Consider the following 15,880-nt stretch of genomic DNA (forward strand, 5'->3'; position numbering starts at 1 on the left):
ATTCCTCTGTCATTATCCATTACCGACCTTCCTACTAAACAATTTAAACAAATAGAACTGTCTTATCATCTAACTACCCTGTTTTTTTCTCTGTATCTTGAGCCACCTTTATCTTTGTCTAGTTGAAATCAAGTGCAACCAAGAAATGTTTTGCTATATTTTAATTCCCAAGTATGCAATTTATAAACTGATTTTTACTGTTAATACATGTAGGACTGTATTATTCTACTAGGATTTAACTGAGATTGGAGAATGATGATTATATATGTCAAAAGGCACGTTGGATTTAATTGAGATTTCTTTTGTTTTTATTCAAAGTAAGCTTTTATTTGTTGGCATTACGTTCTTGAATTTTTATTTTTATTGAAGTAAAATCCTTAATTGTAATGACTATTTTTTATGTATTACGTTATTATCGAATATATTTCTTACCATTACCATTAATGATTTCCATTTTCCGTTATTCTCAGTTAATTTAAAATTTAATTTTTATGTAAATAAAAATTGAAGAATTCAATATTGATAAATAAAAATTTAATCTACAAGTTTAAAAATTCAGAAGCTTAAATATGCGACTGAGAAAACTAATACTAGCACGAGATTCTATAATAAGAAAGTAAACAACTTGTATTTTTCATTCTCAAAATATGGTGAATTGAACTTTGTAGGACAATTTGAGGAATATGGGGATATAATATTTGAGATGCTTAATGCAAGAAAAAAGGAAATTCATCCCTAACTTTCATCGTCAGACAGATCAAAGTATGCTTATTCCCAACACCAAGTTAGTGGGTTGGTAGCCCACTTCTGACTTTGCCCTAGTAAATCGCTGGTATGTTAATTGGTGAAACTATTTCCGTTAAATTTATATAAATTATAAATTATTTTTAATTTAATATTAATTTCTTAAAAAATTATTAAATTGAAGTAATAATTATTGGTCCTATATAAAGGGTAAACGTGAAAAAATAAATTTATTATCTCTGAAACCATGTAATAAGTATTTTGAAATAAACTATTTTCTAAAATGTGACAATCACCGTGAAATAGAGATAGTATATGAAAATATGATATTGAAAAAAAGGGATCTGATCGCTTTATTTTGCCCCAACACTAAATTAAAATATGGCATCCTCAAAAAGAAACAAACCTAGAGAATTTGACAAATGATAGGCATGCATAATAGTCAGTGATGACTTATGTACACGCATGTCATTTATTTTTCTTACTACTTACACGTAACATAACAACTCCTTACAAATTATATGCATACAAGCTCTTCGGTGTAAAACCACTGACTAGCAGACGCTCATCTTCTTTAATCAATTTCTCTCATCTTCTTTTGGTTTCTCTTTGTTCTATGCGAAGATTGCCAAACGTGCTCGACATCCTCTACACTGTAAGTATGCAAATTTCACTTTTGTTGTGTGTTGAAATTTTTATTTTATTCATTCTAAAATGAGAGATGTTAGAACTTTTCATGTTACGATTATCCTACTGCTCTAGTCCAAGCTTCGTATACAGCAAGGAGGGGAAAAAAATTCGAAGGAGGAATATTATACATTCCCTGAAGAAACAAAGTGTTGTTTTAGCTTTTGCGATATATATGCCTCTATTCCATTTTCTAATGGCAGAATCATTCTGTGACGTTCTAATATATACTTTCAATCTGATATATAATAATTATAAGGACAACTCACGAATTGCCTGACTTTTAAAATCAAAGAGAAATAAATTCGAAGGTATAGTTATAAGAATTAGATGCTTTCTTTGTTCCAAGTTCTTGTAGATCACACATATAATATATGAAATTTCTTCTAGAGTGTATATAAGGAAATAATTTTATCAAGTAGATTAATAATGCTCTTATGAAATCACAAATAAAGAATTACATTGCGGTCAGCTGCTACATATGAAAAAGAAAAGCATAAATTCCTTTACAGGATATATATTTTTTCCATTGATTAATCAAGTTATCCAAGTTTCCCAACTAGCTAGATCAAATGAGTGAAATTACAAATATTATATATTACTAATTATTTATATAAACGATAATTATACATTTAATATACTATTAATATAAATATATTAACAATTGCATTCTAATTTATGCATATTTATATTCAAAAGAGTATATTGAGACTCCTTTGCCAAAAACATTCTTTCTTTTGAAATAGTTGCACTGAAAGCCAATTCCATAAACGGGAAGTTTACTTTGGTATGCAAAATTGGTTTTCGAAATCTCAACCAAAGGGCCTATGACTATAATTAAGGTGGTACAAATATGACAAGCAATTAATGTAAGATGCTTAATTTCTTCTACCTTTTCTCTATGTCCTCTATGCAATAGTGGCTGATGAGTGGTGATGGTGACATTAATCTCATGGAATATAAACAGAAAATTTTTGCTGCATAAAATATTTCTTTCCATTTTCTTTCCCATATCTGGTAAACATTCAACAATAAAAGAATATGATATTCTGGGAACATGATGCTAACAACAACATGCTACAAAATAAACACCCATTTTTGTTTTTCTCAAAAATTTATCAATTATCTTCTATATGAATGGGCAGGTTGTGCTCCTGAAGGGAAAGAACCAGAATTTTGATATGGATTTCAAGTCTATTGCTGACCTTTACACAAGGTTTAAGCCACACCTGCTTATGGTTCTCGCACAGATTGGCTATACTTTTCTCTACTTTATCACTGAAGCTTCTTTTAAACATGGAATGAATCCTCATGTCTACATTACTTATAGACATATTGTTGCTGGTGTAGTAATGCTTCCTTTTGCCTATTTTCTTGAAAGGTAATAGTTCATGCAAATTTTATTTTATGTTATTTTACGATTCTCATATCTATACTTAACTCTTCTCCTGCAGAAAACAAAGGCCGAAGCTAACATTAGCTCTATTTTTGGAAATATTCATCCTCTCTCTCCTGGGGTAAGAGCATATGTTGATTTATATAATTTAATTAATGAATGCATCTGGATAATTAAGAAAATAAAATTTGAAAAAATACAATATTTATAGCGTTTTTTGAATGTTTACAGCGTGGGTTTGACTCTGAACATGTATTTTGCAAGCCTGAAATACACCTCTCCGACATTTCTTGCATCAATGGTTAACACCATAGCTTCCTTGACTTTTGTAATTGCGGTTGTATTAAGGTTAGTTAACTTTATTCCATAATTCTAAGGATACATGCATATATGTCCAACTATTGTTAAATTAATGCTATGCAGGCTGGAGAGTCTTAATCTTCGAAATCTTCGTGGGATAGCGAAAGTTCTAGGAACTTCAATTTCCTTGGCAGGTGTAATGATTATGACATTATATAAAGGTCCTGTGATGAAAAATCTTTGGGATCCTATAATCCATATTGGTGGAAAAACTGCAAGCAATCAAGAGAGCTGGTTAAAGGGTTCAATTCTTACTGTTGCTAGCTGCATGTCATGGTCTATATGGTATATTATGCAGGTTAAGCTTTACACTTTACTTTTATTTTATCAGAATGTGCTGCACTTAACTAAACAGAAAGAACAGAAACTATGGCATTTCGTATCAACAAATAAAACAGATAAAATTTATTCTGATATATAAATTTTTGACAATTATCTTTTAGGCATTTACCCTAAAAAAGTATCCTGCTCAACTATCGCTGACTACGTGGATGAGCTTTGTTGGGGCTGCACAGTCAGCTTTCTTTACCGTTATTGTACAACATAAAAAAGCTGCTTGGACAATTGGGTTCAATATCGATTTCTGGTCTGCTGTATACGGTGTAAGTACAGAAAGCCCAATGTTTTATTTTGGATTAATTAATCATCGACGGCACTAATTCTTGAATTCAATTAATTGAATTATTTATATGGCAGGGAATTGTGGTATCAGGTTTAATAGTTTATGTTCAGCTGTTTTGCACAGAAGCAAGAGGACCAGTTTTTGTAACCATGTTCAATCCCCTTTCAACAATATTAGTGGCAATTTTAGCATATTTTGTTCTTGGTGAAAAACTATACCTCGGCAGGTAATTTGGAATTGAAATAACTGAATATACAGTTATATGCGTATAAATAAAAGCATTAAAATGTTCAAAATGTTTTGCGGCTTGTACAGCATATTGGGAGCTGCTGTTGTAATTGTAGGATTATATTTGCTGTTATGGGGCAAGGAAGGTGACCAACAACAAATTCATAGCAAATCACAAGATCAATCTTACGATGAGGAAGAAGAGAGCAAGAAATGCAAAGTTGCTTCAGTTTGAAGTAAAGTGAAACTTGGCGAACCTTGGGGAGATATTGTTACCATATGTATACTTCCTTTGAAACATGAGAATAGAAATTTCTTCAAAGATCAATCATCAACAGCGTACATAAATAATTAACTTGCTTTTATCATTTCCATCGAACTATATTTTTTGCCAATCCCAACAATGCATTAGTCATAGTAAACTGTCAAAGTCGGGCAGTGAAAAATGCAGTCATATTTACATTTGAACAGGAAAAAATCATTGGACTATTTTGGGAGAAAAAGAAAAAACATCTAATGGCGATATTAATGAACAAAACAAAAATTATGCAGCAGGAGGCCAGAACTCATGGTCACGGGATGTATCGCAGGCAGCAGGAGGCAATTGCCACATTGGTATCAGACCATAACTTGGAAAGACTGCCATCTTATTCACCCCAGTATGATAGGTTGCTGGATGGGCTGGCATGAATCCATGAGGAACAGCCATAACCTTCAATTGCTGCTCCATCCTTTCTTTATCTGCCTTCAGCGTGAGTTTCTCTTCACGAAGTTCATTCTTTTCAGCCTGTTACGAGGCAACAAAATTTAAAAAACTGGCACCCAAAAGAAAGAACTAGAGTAGTCCAATCCGAAACATAGTAAGGAATTCCAGGCTTTAACCTATACTAATTTACACAGCCTAATTTATAATATCCCCATGTCACCGAAAGACTGCTAATGAAAAACCAGTTGGCATTGCACTTCATTATGATTTCAAAATTACTACCTTCAGACTTTTTATTTCTTCTAGAAGCTTTTGATTTGTTTCTTTGAGCTCCTGAGCTTCAGTTTTCAGTTGATTCAGAACTCTAATAGCGTCATCAAGTATGGCTGGTTTGTCAGTTCTCGCGGGTCTGCCAGGTTCTAAAACAGAGCTCAAATCATGAAACCTGCAATCATGGTAAAACCATCCTGTCTTTTATTTCTACAATTTAAATGCGAAAAATGAGTTCAGAGCTCCAAAATAGCATCACATGATTAGCATCCTATTCAATAAATTGCAAATATAAAATTCTTATTTACCTTGCTAAAAACTCACTCCAAATTCTTGGGACAAATTACAATTTTCTGCATTAGTTGCCTTCATTTGTGTATTTTAGCTCAAAATGGTTTATTCTTAAGCAAACAAAGCCATGATGTATTGTAACACAACAAGAAGCATACCTGTCATTTAATCTTTCCCTCCGTAACTTTTCTCGGCAAGCTTTGGTCACCGGTTTGCTGCAAGAATCGCTGCGTCCCCTGTATATCAATATTAAGAGAGAAATTATTATGAAAACCGACTAGCAGAATAACGTGAGAATGTAGTTTTATTTACCAGCAAAGGAAATTTTTCTTAAGATTAGACTAGCACATTTAGTAACTAAAAAACCTCTTAAATGCCGCATGACACTTCGAATTTTATTATTCCTAGGATTACAGAAGCAACTTTAGTTGAAAGAAAAGATGTGAGAAACCACAAATTATAAGTATTTGGTACATGAGACTTCATCCTTTTCCCCTTACTGTTTCTAACTAGGAAGGAGCAAATTCAAACAAGTCTTAATTGCAAAATTGCAACAATTTCAAAAGCGTGATTCAATTATATGAAGGAATACTTCAGAAGTTCATTGGTGAAGACAGACAACCAATAGAACATATTAGATATCGGAACATAAAGCCTTATGATTCAACATGTAAATCAGAATAGGTATAATTCATGCTCCATGTACAGCACATAAATTAAGCAGTCCCAAAACCCTATGCATACTTCATCCCCAGTCAAAGCACAATTATTAGAACATCTACTATGGCTATGAAATTCTTAATCCCTAACAAATAATATTCTTCAGCAACAGGAGCAAGTAATTAAATTGAAATAAAAAAAAACTAGTAGCGTAAATTATAGGGAAATGAAAAAATAATACCTCTTGCGCGAGAATTGTTTTGCTTCAGATACAGTACCAGAAGAAGAAAAATCAATATCCACGCCGCCACCGGCGCTGTCGCCACTGCAATTATCAACGATTGGATCAATTTTCATAAAATTCATGTCCCAACTAGTATTTTAAAAGCACAAAAGAGACGATTCCTATATATCTTTACAAACTTATGACATGATAAATTTCTCGACTTTCTGATACTTCAATTTGGGAAAGCAAAAAACCTAATGAAATCAAAATAAAAGTAAATACTAAGTGAAACAACATCGATTTATTAATTTAAGGGCAGAAAAATCAACGATAAATAGATACCCTAAATCAGCTGAAAAAACAAATACCTTTGATTATTATGCCATAAGAAATCAGAAGACGTTGCGGTTTCGTCGATAAAGTTATAATCAAGAAAATCCCAGCAACAGCCGTCCTCTAACGAATCCATGGGCTAAGGTTGGTGGGAAATTGATCAATTCGATGGGTTTTAATTAAAAACCTAAAAAAAAAAAAAGAAAAGAAAAGAAAAGAAAGAAAAGAAAGAGAGATAAGATGATTATTGGTTTTGAAAATTAAAATTTGGGGATGGACCGAAAAAGGCATGGTGAAAGAAAGGTCCAATACATTTAGAACACGTGTAAGGAATCAATCGTGATTGGGTTGCGCGCCGCCGCGTCAATTTTTTGCTTTGTTTTGAGGACCGAGTTAACTGATTAATTGTCTGCGCCAACCCACCATCACTGACTTTCACTTTTACCCTTTTCTTTTGCCACATATTTCCTCCGTTCTAAAATTTTAATTTTCAATTTTTTCATATTATTTCTTATTTTTCCATTAGTATATCTTTAAAGATCTTAATTAATTATCTTTAATTTTTGTTCCATTATCTAATAAATTCAACCATGATGATTATAAACCGGGATTGTAAGAGAGTGAAAAGAAAAAAAATATTTTTAAAAATACAAATGAGACTATTATTTTAGAACACTAAGAGATTTTAATTTTGAATCGAAGGGATATCAAGTTACTAACACAAGCTCATGCTATTGCATTTTTAACCCAGCAATAAATCATAAACATTTGCGAACATACATAATTCATTCAACTGATTTGAATTTATTCAATTTGTGAAGTTAGCATTCGGAGCTTAGCTATCCACTGTTCATAACCCTCAAATAATTAGCAGAGAGGATTTCATCGATAAATTAGCCATATTATTGAACAATCAAATGACACGAGCTTCATTTCTAAGCTTGTCAATCAATTCATCCACAGAAGAAACAATAACCCCAGCTTTTCTCTTGGGTGGATCTGTAACTTCAACGATCTCTAGATCGGATTTAATTTCCACTTTTAACTCCTCCGGCGTGTATTTTTTGATGACCTTCGATTTTGCTTTCATGATGTTTGGCAGCGTTGCATACCTTGGTTGATTCAGTCTCAGATCAGTGCTGCACGAGGAGATAAACTTGAATGCATCAAAATATGACATCTATACACAATATACATGCAAACACGGCTGAAATGCAAAACGCCGACCATTCTCTTTTTCTCATATTTGGATCTAAAAAGAGTCGTTCATCGAAGTTAATAAAGGAATTCAGTCACCAGAGATCATCTCTCTGACTGCATGAAGTCGATTGGCTTTGTATTTACTGCCATAAGATGTTTTAGTAGCACACAATATGATGATTACAGCAGCCTGCTTGAAGAAAAATAAGCTACTGAAAGACAAAAACAAAATGCATTTTCTTTAGCAATTAATTTATCTTGGAATTATTATATGACTGAGAATGATTTTAATATTTCATCTAGCATCTTAGAGGTTGTATTTATTGGATAATAGGATAAGTTCAGTGATGAAATTACAGTACTATCATGTTTGAAACACCATAACAGTATGCAACTGAGGGGCGTATTTTCCAAAACTTGCCCAACCATATTAGCAAGTTCAAAACAACTGAATACAAACAGAAAATGAGAATCAAATACTTACGTGATTACTGCAGGCAAGTCTAAACACAAAGTCTCAAGACCGCCATCCACTTCTCTTTCTACTGTTGCTACTTGTTTCTCCTTGTCAAGTAAAACCTACTATCAAACAGCAATGTTATTGGAAAACAGAGAACAGAAGAGAGACGGAATCAAAGAATACATAGAAGTCATGAATGGGATAATAGTAGCCCCCTCGTACAAAAACCATCTAGCGACTAGCAACAACAGCCAAAGCATACACATACAAGCAAGATCCAGTTCTAAGACCAACTAGCCACCCCTTTAGCGTCAAACCTTAAGGAATGGACTCAAAACATATTTGAATTCTTATGAAAACAACAGAGAATTAAACACAACCAAAATTAAAAATAATCATTTGAATGCACAAAATATTGTTCCTATTTCCTACACCAATTCAAGGCTTGATGTAAATGCATATTAGAAGGTAAGTGAATGTGAAACAATATTATAGTCAGTACTCGCCATGGTTTGGCAAAATGTAAAATGAACTTTCCTCTAGAGTCCACCATAGAAGTTACTGCCCCTTCACGAAAATAATATGGAATCATTCAGCAACCATTAGCACTGACAAGTTTAAACCGTCTCAGTAGTGTGAAACAGTTGAGCGAAACCTAAGATCCTTCACCAGCCTAGTTTTAAGATACAATTCCAAGGTCAGCAACTGGCCATCCAGTTGCAGCAGAATCTTGAAGCCCCTAGTATTTACATTCTAAATCCACAATATCTAACATTATGCGATAACAATGACAAACTCGAGTCCAAATCCGAAACTTAGTAATATTCTTAATAGACATAAATTGATGTTTCATAATCCTTATGTTTCAACTGTCAACATAATAAGCATCATACCACCCAGTTGACCAGTTTCCTCTAAAAAGAAAATGATGAGAGATATGCTTCAAAATCTTGTGTCATCCCTATAGTCTCTTCTCAACTGTTTCCTACTTATAAGGTTCCCTCTGAATTATAATATATATCACTGGATGTTGAGATTTTCAGTACTCATTCACAAAATCAAACAGCACCACAAACTTCAATGTGCATTCAATTCATCAAACTTGTTGGTTTCCTTTTATTATGTTGTGCATGTACGTCATTGACATAACCAGTCTTCTCCAAGAAGGATTTACACTATACAGAACATTTTTCAAAAGTATGTAAGAGCTGCATTATACTGGAAACATTTGGCATTATTGCCTGCCTCTTTTTAGCAGGGATGCTTGTGAACATACACTAACTAAAGCATAGCATTAATGCCCGCTCACTTTGCTCAACGGCATTGGCAATGCTATCACCCATTCCCAACTAATAGCTCCAAAATACAGTTGATACATTAATTCTTACTAACAAGTGACTAATTGGAAATCATAGAAAAACAGCTCCGGAAAATCAAATTTGCCACAACAGCATACCTTAAAGGTTAACCCTTTCTTTTACAGCCAACCGATAGAAACATACAACTATATCAAAGAAACAAGAGACACAAGAAAAATAAAATAGAACCTAACAGAGGAGGCTCCTATTCAAGAGTGCCAATTGAATGATGGCATACATCTGGCTAACCTTTGAAGCAAATGTCCCTTGAGGCCAACCAAGCAACCCCGCAACCATTTGCCCTGTTTGATTGCAATCATCATCAATGGCCTAAACCAAAAACCCACCTATTAGATAACAAGTAAAGCTCCAAAATAACTCCAACAAAAAACAAAAATTAATTAAATTTCTCAAGAACTTAGATAATAAGAAAATAAAATTCAATACATTAACCAACCTGCTTTCCCATAATAATCAGCCCGGGTTTCTCGACCTCCACAAGAGCCTTCAAAAGCTTAGCCACAGTAAGCGGATACAAAGCACTAGTAGATTCCACATGAATCCCTCTATCCGCTCCCATGGCTAGACCCGTCCGCAGCGTATCAACGCACTGCGCGGAGCCCATGCTCACTGCGACAACCTCAGATGCCAATCGCGCCTCCTTGATTCGAAGCGCCTCTTCCAAAGCTATCTCGCAAAATGGATTCATTGACATCTTAACATTCTGGGTCTCCACTCCGCTCTAAACCAATAAAATAAATTAGAAAACATAATCAAGCATCTAAAGTAAGTGTAAGTTTCTGGAGTTTGATGAAGATGGTTATGGTGATTTACCTTATCAGGTTTGACTCTGATCTTCACGGCGTAATCGATAACTCGCTTTACGGCCACCAAAATCTTCATAGTTGCTGTCTGAACTGGACAGAGAGAGCGAAAACTTAAAACTGGCGAAAGCTAAAGAACTAAAAACGATTTGGATAAAATAAAACAACTTTTAAACTTAAAATTTACGTGTTAAATTAGTTTTGGATCAATAAAATATTTTATAAAACTATAAAGGCAAATTATCCAAATCTTTTAATTTGAAAGCTTATCCGAATACTTTTATTGAAAATGGTAAACCCTTTATGCTGTAATTTAGAAAAGGAACGTGTAATTGTGTATATTACAAGCCAATAAGACAATAAGTTATGAGTTTATAGATTTTTATTAAATTCAGACTAAAAAATAAATAAAAAAACAAAATCTAATACGTGTAAACAATAGCATGTTGGTTTTAATTCTATAAAAAATAAAATTAAGATTGAACTGCTGAAATACAGTTGCTAAGATAATTTCAGAACTATCGTTTTTAATTTGATTCCGGTTGGAAACGCAACTATAATCATATGCCTGCGTGTGGGCTTTAGACATGGGACATTGCTTCCCAACCGGTCACTGAAAGAATAGCCCTTGAAGAACTCAGCACTCCTGAGAAGCAACTAAATAATCCTATACTTGTTTGTCTCTTCCTTAAAAAGAAAGTCGATAAGGGCTACTAATACTCGCATGGATCTGAGTGCTTATTGCTTCCTTGCTTACTGATGGCGTGGCATTTTATGCAGTAATGTTATTGTTATTTGCATCCAATCGTTGGATAAAATGGGCTTACATTAGATGTTGGCCCTTTGATCGTGGGCCTGAGCTAAGTCCATCTAAAGACACTTCGAGTAATAAAGGTCACAGTCCGTCCGGAGATCTGAGTCAAACTCTTTTTCCTTTTTTAATTCATCCAACGCTGAATACGTGAAAATAAATAATAGTGTGAATTCATTTGACTCACTTAATCAGTGAAACTCATAGTTGAAAAAACAGAGTCTTTTCTTATTTGAGATTATTCGCTATTAATATTAAATTTAAATTTAATATGTTATATTGAAAATTTTAAATATTAATCACTGAAATGCCTACTTCAAAAAAATATAATTTAATTTTAAATTTTTTTAATCTATTTTATATTTGGTGAAGAAGAAGAAGCGGAGGAGGAATTGACTGATTTATTTCTCGAAAAAGACGGAGGAGGGCAATGGAGACCAATGGGGTCCCTAATGCATGCCACAGAGAAGGCTTGCACTATCGTTGCCGCCCATACATAAAAGCACATGGCTGAACAAAAGTTTTACGTCATCGGATCATACATACATAACACAGACACAGATGATAGATGCAAGACTTGTTATTGTAATATTTTCAAAGTCAGAATCTGTTGATAATAAACCAAGAATTCAAAATCCACCAGACAACAACAAACTGAAAACCAATTTAGTGCCTATCTAGTGTAGTTATATTGTCAAACGCATCGGAAACCAATGTGTGGCCCTTCCTACATAAATGTCCACATATTTTTGTTACCTCGAAGTAGCTGCATCTTTCATTGTCCTTGGGTTGGACTCGACCAAAAATAATAAATGACCATTTCCCATTGTTTCATTACTGTAGTTCTGACCAAAGGTGGAATTCTAATCTTCAAAGTTTGAGCTAAGCTCGAGTTCGATTTAAAACAAAAAGAAAATATAATTTAAAACCGAACATTTATCATTGGGCGACAAATCTGATAATTTTGATTGACAGATTAGCCGATGGTTCTTACAGGCTGGAGCGGAAGTTGATGAGTTAGTAAAACTGTAAAAGAAGCATCACCAACCATGACCAGAAAATATACAGTTATCTACTTTCATCCTTCACCATTATTGGTAGAGGAAGTTGGTGGATATTGGCATCATTATACTAGTTGAAAAGGACCTTTCACTCTATATCTGCCCTCCTAAATCAAAGAAAAGGTGGCTCCTTTGTTACCCTTTTTCTTCTCTTTGAATTTCTTTTTGTAAATTTTCCCTCTTTTTGTACCTCCTAAATCAACAGATGGGACCTCTCTCTACTTTTTCAAATTTTGTTTCATTCTTTAGCAAAAAAAGAACAAAAAGAAAATAGTAGAAAAATTTTTAATTTTTTTTTTCAGATTAACCACTTGAATCAATCCAAATTAAAAAATGAAAAAGGAAATGGTAATATCAGCCTACCATAATCATAGTAATAATGACTAATTTAGTAATGAAGAACAGACAGGGCCAGGCCAAAAAGAAAAACCAAGAATCAAATAAAAATTAGAATTTTAGATTTCAATTGAATATTTTCTGTCACAATAAATCCTACTCCTTTAATAAACACAGCTAAAATCACTATATCCTTTGAAAAAGAAAGAAGAATTAATCTAAACCTTTTGAGCCTTAAGGCTCCAAATAAACAGGTAAAACAGCACTTCTTGATCCTCCTCTGCCATGACCAAAAGAAAAGAAGTTTCTTCTTGGTCTTCCATTAACATTACTACTACAACCTTGATCATTAGGACTAACCTCGCCTACTAATTGCCAGCTCTGCTTCTGAGAAATTTCTTGAATTGCTAAATAAAGCTGCCGATCTGCCGATGAGTCCATTGAAAAAGATCTTCTAATGGGTTGAATTGCAAATTGATCATCTTTCCCTCTAATATCAATACATTCATCGCCCATACTTGTTACCTTATTAAATTTCCTTGACTTCTTCTGAGCCGTTGATCCTCCTCCTCCTCTCTGCTCCAATTTCCTCCTCGGAGAAGGGGTACTAATTGACCGGACCGATAACTCTCCTGAATTCATCAACTTTTCCTGTGCTGCAAGCAAAGTTTGATCTGTGGAATTATGATTATTACTTCCCAATTCAATAACAACATAATCTTCATCTCCACCAATCAAACTTCCGCTATAAGGATTTGGATCTTGTGGCGAAGAGCTTGGCGCTATAACATGATCAAATGGGAATCTTGAATTAGTAGCAGGATTGCTTGAAATGCTATTTCTACAAAGTGGGCAATTTGCATTGTTTTGAAGCCAAATATCAATACAATCAATGTGAAAAACATGGCTGCAATTTGGTATTATTCTTAACTTCTCATCTTCTTGAAACTCATTCAAGCAAACCGCACATTCGCTAACTGGATTCTTATAATGGCTTTCCTTCTTGAACTTGAATATCGGGATTGACCTTATTATTGACTCGTCGAGTCCACGATTCTCCACTGCTGGAGGATAACCCATTAATGGGTCTTCATTATTTCTGTTTCTTGATAAAGAAAATCGCCTCAGAAGATCTATGCGGTGCCAGTTGAGGCAGCATTTGATTACGAAGATATAATAGCTAACAAGCAAAAAAGCGGTAGCTAAAATTCCTATTATTGCAACAGCTATAATAGGAAAACTTGTATCTGAAGAATGTAAGCTATTACGAGGTCCAAAGATTGAGTCAGTAGAAGGACTTGTAATTGGAGGAAGAAGAGATTGTTTGCTTTCAAGATCCATGAAACTGGTGGAATCTTCTAGATCTTGATTATAATTCACTGAACATCCAAAATAATGAAGTCCCGCAAGAAACAGAATATGAGAAAATATTAATGGTGAGAACTGAGGACAACCAACAAAGAAAGATTTGAAATTAAGGAGACAAGTGTAGAATCAAGAAAGATGTGAGAACGTGGAGAAGAGGGAAAACCCAGGTGGGGTAAATGAAGGAGATGCGTAAATGGAGACATGAAAGGTTTGAAATTCAATGAAAATGAGCTTTTAAACAATTCTTTAAAGCAGAGAAGGAGGAAAAAGAAAATAAAATAAAAACTCTGAACTAAAGACTACGTAGTTGGTGAATTTTCCTTCGGTTTTAGTAGCAACAGCGTATAAAAATGAAGAGGGATTGCTAGGATGGGCGGCTGTCCAGCATGGATGATAGGCAGCTTTGCTTTAGTTAGGGGACCAATACACAGCAGCTAACCACTCATTAGGAACAATGTTTCTGTTGTTACGATACTATTAATCTTGATTGATTTAAAGTCTTAACTAACTACACAATTTTCCTTTTTTTAATTTCATTTTTTTGTTGGACAGAAATCTTTAAGCTACAGTTATCAGAATTTAAAATCTTATTTCATTATAATATATACTTAAGAGCCATCGGATTAATAATTTAAGAATCAAAATGAATCAGATAATCAAGATTACGTAAAATTATTTACCATTACTAATTAATATTAATTCTATTATTATATTGAGTATATTGCACCAGTAAATGCTATTATGAGAAGCTGAAGTAATTTATTCTAAGTATATAAAAATAGAAAGTAGAGACAAGTTTAATTAAAATTGATGAATGTGAAAATGATAGGGAGCATGGGGTTTTTCCAAATGGTAATGATTCAAAAAGACTTGACTTTTCATACACTCGTTCATTTTATTTTCAATCATAAAAGAGATTTAATATTTATAATTTTTTAATACCCACATGGAAGCCAACATCACTATGACTTGCCATGGATTAATTGGTTCATAATTAGACAGAATTGAGATTAATTAATTAACTTCCATTAATTGCAAATATAAACAGACAACGTGTATATATCTAAGTTTGCATTCACACCTAAAATTATGTAAAATTGAAAAAAATATAATAATCAATGGACCTCCCTCCACTCCAATTTGAAATGCCATACGAAGAATCATCATATATAATATCAAATGAGAAATCAACGTTTAAAGGGAAAATAATGTTGTGGTGGGTCCAAATAGGATAGCCTCTTTGTCCAAAAAGAGACTGCCATAACATAAGAAAGAAAGAAAGTCAAAACCGTAGAAATCTAATAGAAATAGAAGAAGAGGACACAATTAAAGGCAGAACCGACACTTCCCATGCTTGCGTGTTGACAACTTATACCAAAGACAAAAGCCAAACCAAAAATTAATCTTATTTCTTTCGTTTTTTTAATTAAAAATTATATAATTTTTTTAAAAAAAAGTTGCATTCCACGGTCAAATCTTTGCAGCCTCTCTCTCTGCCAATGGCAATCCAAGATTGAAAGAAACTTAATTCGCTTTCCTAGATCGGTATGACTTTCTGAATGTTCTTTTTTTTTTTTTAATTTATAAAAAGAAAGAAATATTTGCCTTGCTAAACAAGCTCATCAGAGTAGCTAAAGGTGGAAATATGAGTCGTCTTCTTGGTTGGTTGGTTTGTCCTTTGAAAGTTTTAATCATGTCTTCGGTTTTCTTTCTTGTTTCTGGGTGTATGTGGACTACTCATTTCATCGCAATCTTGCTATAAAATTTCACTTGTTTGTTTAACAAACATTCCTTCCTTTTTTTTTTCTAATCCCTCCTTAATTCTCTTTTTGATTAATTAATTAAAATATAGTATATTTATTTGGTCTCTCTATTCCACAAGTTATTCTATGTTTGTTAATGGATAATAAACATCACACTCAAAACTCTGAATATCTCA

The 15,880-nt window shown here is 33.4% G+C and overlaps 4 protein-coding genes across 5 annotated transcripts; 1 reads left to right on the forward strand and 3 right to left on the reverse strand.

Annotated features, from left to right (window-relative positions):
- The first annotated feature begins 1,271 nt into the window (after positions 1-1,271).
- On the forward strand, positions 1,272-4,405 carry LOC149492194 (WAT1-related protein At5g07050-like). The gene is made up of 8 exons (XM_089716812.1): positions 1,272-1,399; positions 2,577-2,812; positions 2,886-2,948; positions 3,059-3,175; positions 3,251-3,485; positions 3,631-3,789; positions 3,884-4,035; positions 4,125-4,405. Exons 1-8 carry the CDS (start codon positions 1,361-1,363, stop codon positions 4,270-4,272), a joined length of 1,149 nt encoding a protein of 382 aa, XP_089572938.1. The 5' UTR covers positions 1,272-1,360; the 3' UTR covers positions 4,273-4,405.
- LOC149492195 (transcription factor bHLH104-like) lies at positions 4,382-6,779 on the reverse strand. The gene is made up of 5 exons (XM_089716813.1): positions 6,559-6,779; positions 6,206-6,289; positions 5,463-5,540; positions 5,026-5,188; positions 4,382-4,824 (listed from the first exon to the last, which is right to left on the reverse strand). The coding sequence occupies exons 1-5, from the start codon at positions 6,657-6,659 to the stop codon at positions 4,582-4,584; spliced, it is 669 nt and encodes a 222-aa protein (XP_089572939.1). The 5' UTR covers positions 6,660-6,779; the 3' UTR covers positions 4,382-4,581.
- A 528-nt stretch (positions 6,780-7,307) lies between these two features.
- LOC149492196 (electron transfer flavoprotein subunit beta, mitochondrial-like) lies at positions 7,308-11,050 on the reverse strand. Of its 2 annotated transcripts, none has more exons than XM_089716809.1 (6): positions 10,921-11,050; positions 10,376-10,458; positions 9,999-10,283; positions 9,791-9,871; positions 8,208-8,302; positions 7,308-7,662 (listed from the first exon to the last, which is right to left on the reverse strand). In XM_089716809.1, the coding sequence occupies exons 1-6, from the start codon at positions 10,952-10,954 to the stop codon at positions 7,437-7,439; spliced, it is 804 nt and encodes a 267-aa protein (XP_089572935.1). In that variant the 5' UTR covers positions 10,955-11,050; the 3' UTR covers positions 7,308-7,436. The 2 variants fall into 2 exon arrangements, with proteins under 2 accessions (XP_089572935.1, XP_089572936.1); XM_089716810.1 differs by having other exon boundaries at positions 10,376-10,453; positions 10,921-11,044.
- A 1,753-nt stretch (positions 11,051-12,803) lies between these two features.
- Positions 12,804-14,227, reverse strand: LOC149492197 (RING-H2 finger protein ATL16-like). Its single transcript, XM_089716811.1, has one exon. It carries the CDS (start codon positions 13,912-13,914, stop codon positions 12,808-12,810), a length of 1,107 nt encoding a protein of 368 aa, XP_089572937.1. The 5' UTR covers positions 13,915-14,227; the 3' UTR covers positions 12,804-12,807.
- Positions 14,228-15,880: the final 1,653 nt, after the last annotated feature.

Source organism: Jatropha curcas, unplaced genomic scaffold (genome assembly GCF_041381405.1).
Source record: "Jatropha curcas cultivar XTBG-Jc1 unplaced genomic scaffold, XTBG_Jcur_1.0 HiC_scaffold_85_pilon, whole genome shotgun sequence".
In the NCBI taxonomy this organism is placed as follows: domain Eukaryota; kingdom Viridiplantae; phylum Streptophyta; class Magnoliopsida; order Malpighiales; family Euphorbiaceae; genus Jatropha; species Jatropha curcas.

Bases quoted from the DNA above. Each gene is read 5' to 3' on its own strand.
- LOC149492194 (XM_089716812.1), top strand. From the start codon at position 1,361: ATGCGAAGATTGCCAAACGTGCTCGACATCCTCTACACT. The intron at 1,400-2,576 runs GTAAGTATGCAA...ATGAATGGGCAG, and splicing joins TGCTCGACATCCTCTACACT to GTTGTGCTCCTGAAGGGAAA. The intron at 3,790-3,883 runs GTAAGTACAGAA...TTTATATGGCAG, and splicing joins TCTGGTCTGCTGTATACGGT to GGAATTGTGGTATCAGGTTT.
- LOC149492195 (XM_089716813.1), bottom strand. From the start codon at position 6,659: ATGGATTCGTTAGAGGACGGCTGTTGCTGGGATTTTCTTGATTATAAC. The intron at 5,189-5,462 runs GTATGCTTCTTG...CCATGATTGCAG, and splicing joins AGGGAAAGATTAAATGACAG to GTTTCATGATTTGAGCTCTG. The intron at 4,825-5,025 runs GTAGTAATTTTG...GCCTCGTAACAG, and splicing joins AAGAAATAAAAAGTCTGAAG to GCTGAAAAGAATGAACTTCG.
- LOC149492196 (XM_089716809.1), bottom strand. From the start codon at position 10,954: ATGTCTAAAGCCCACACGCAGGCATATGATTATA. The intron at 10,284-10,375 runs GTAAATCACCAT...TTATTGGTTTAG, and splicing joins TCAGAGTCAAACCTGATAAG to AGCGGAGTGGAGACCCAGAA. The intron at 9,872-9,998 runs GTTGGTTAATGT...TTTTTGGTTTAG, and splicing joins TGATTATTATGGGAAAGCAG to GCCATTGATGATGATTGCAA.
- LOC149492197 (XM_089716811.1), bottom strand. From the start codon at position 13,914: ATGGATCTTGAAAGCAAACAATCTCTTCTTCCTCCAATTACAAGTCCT.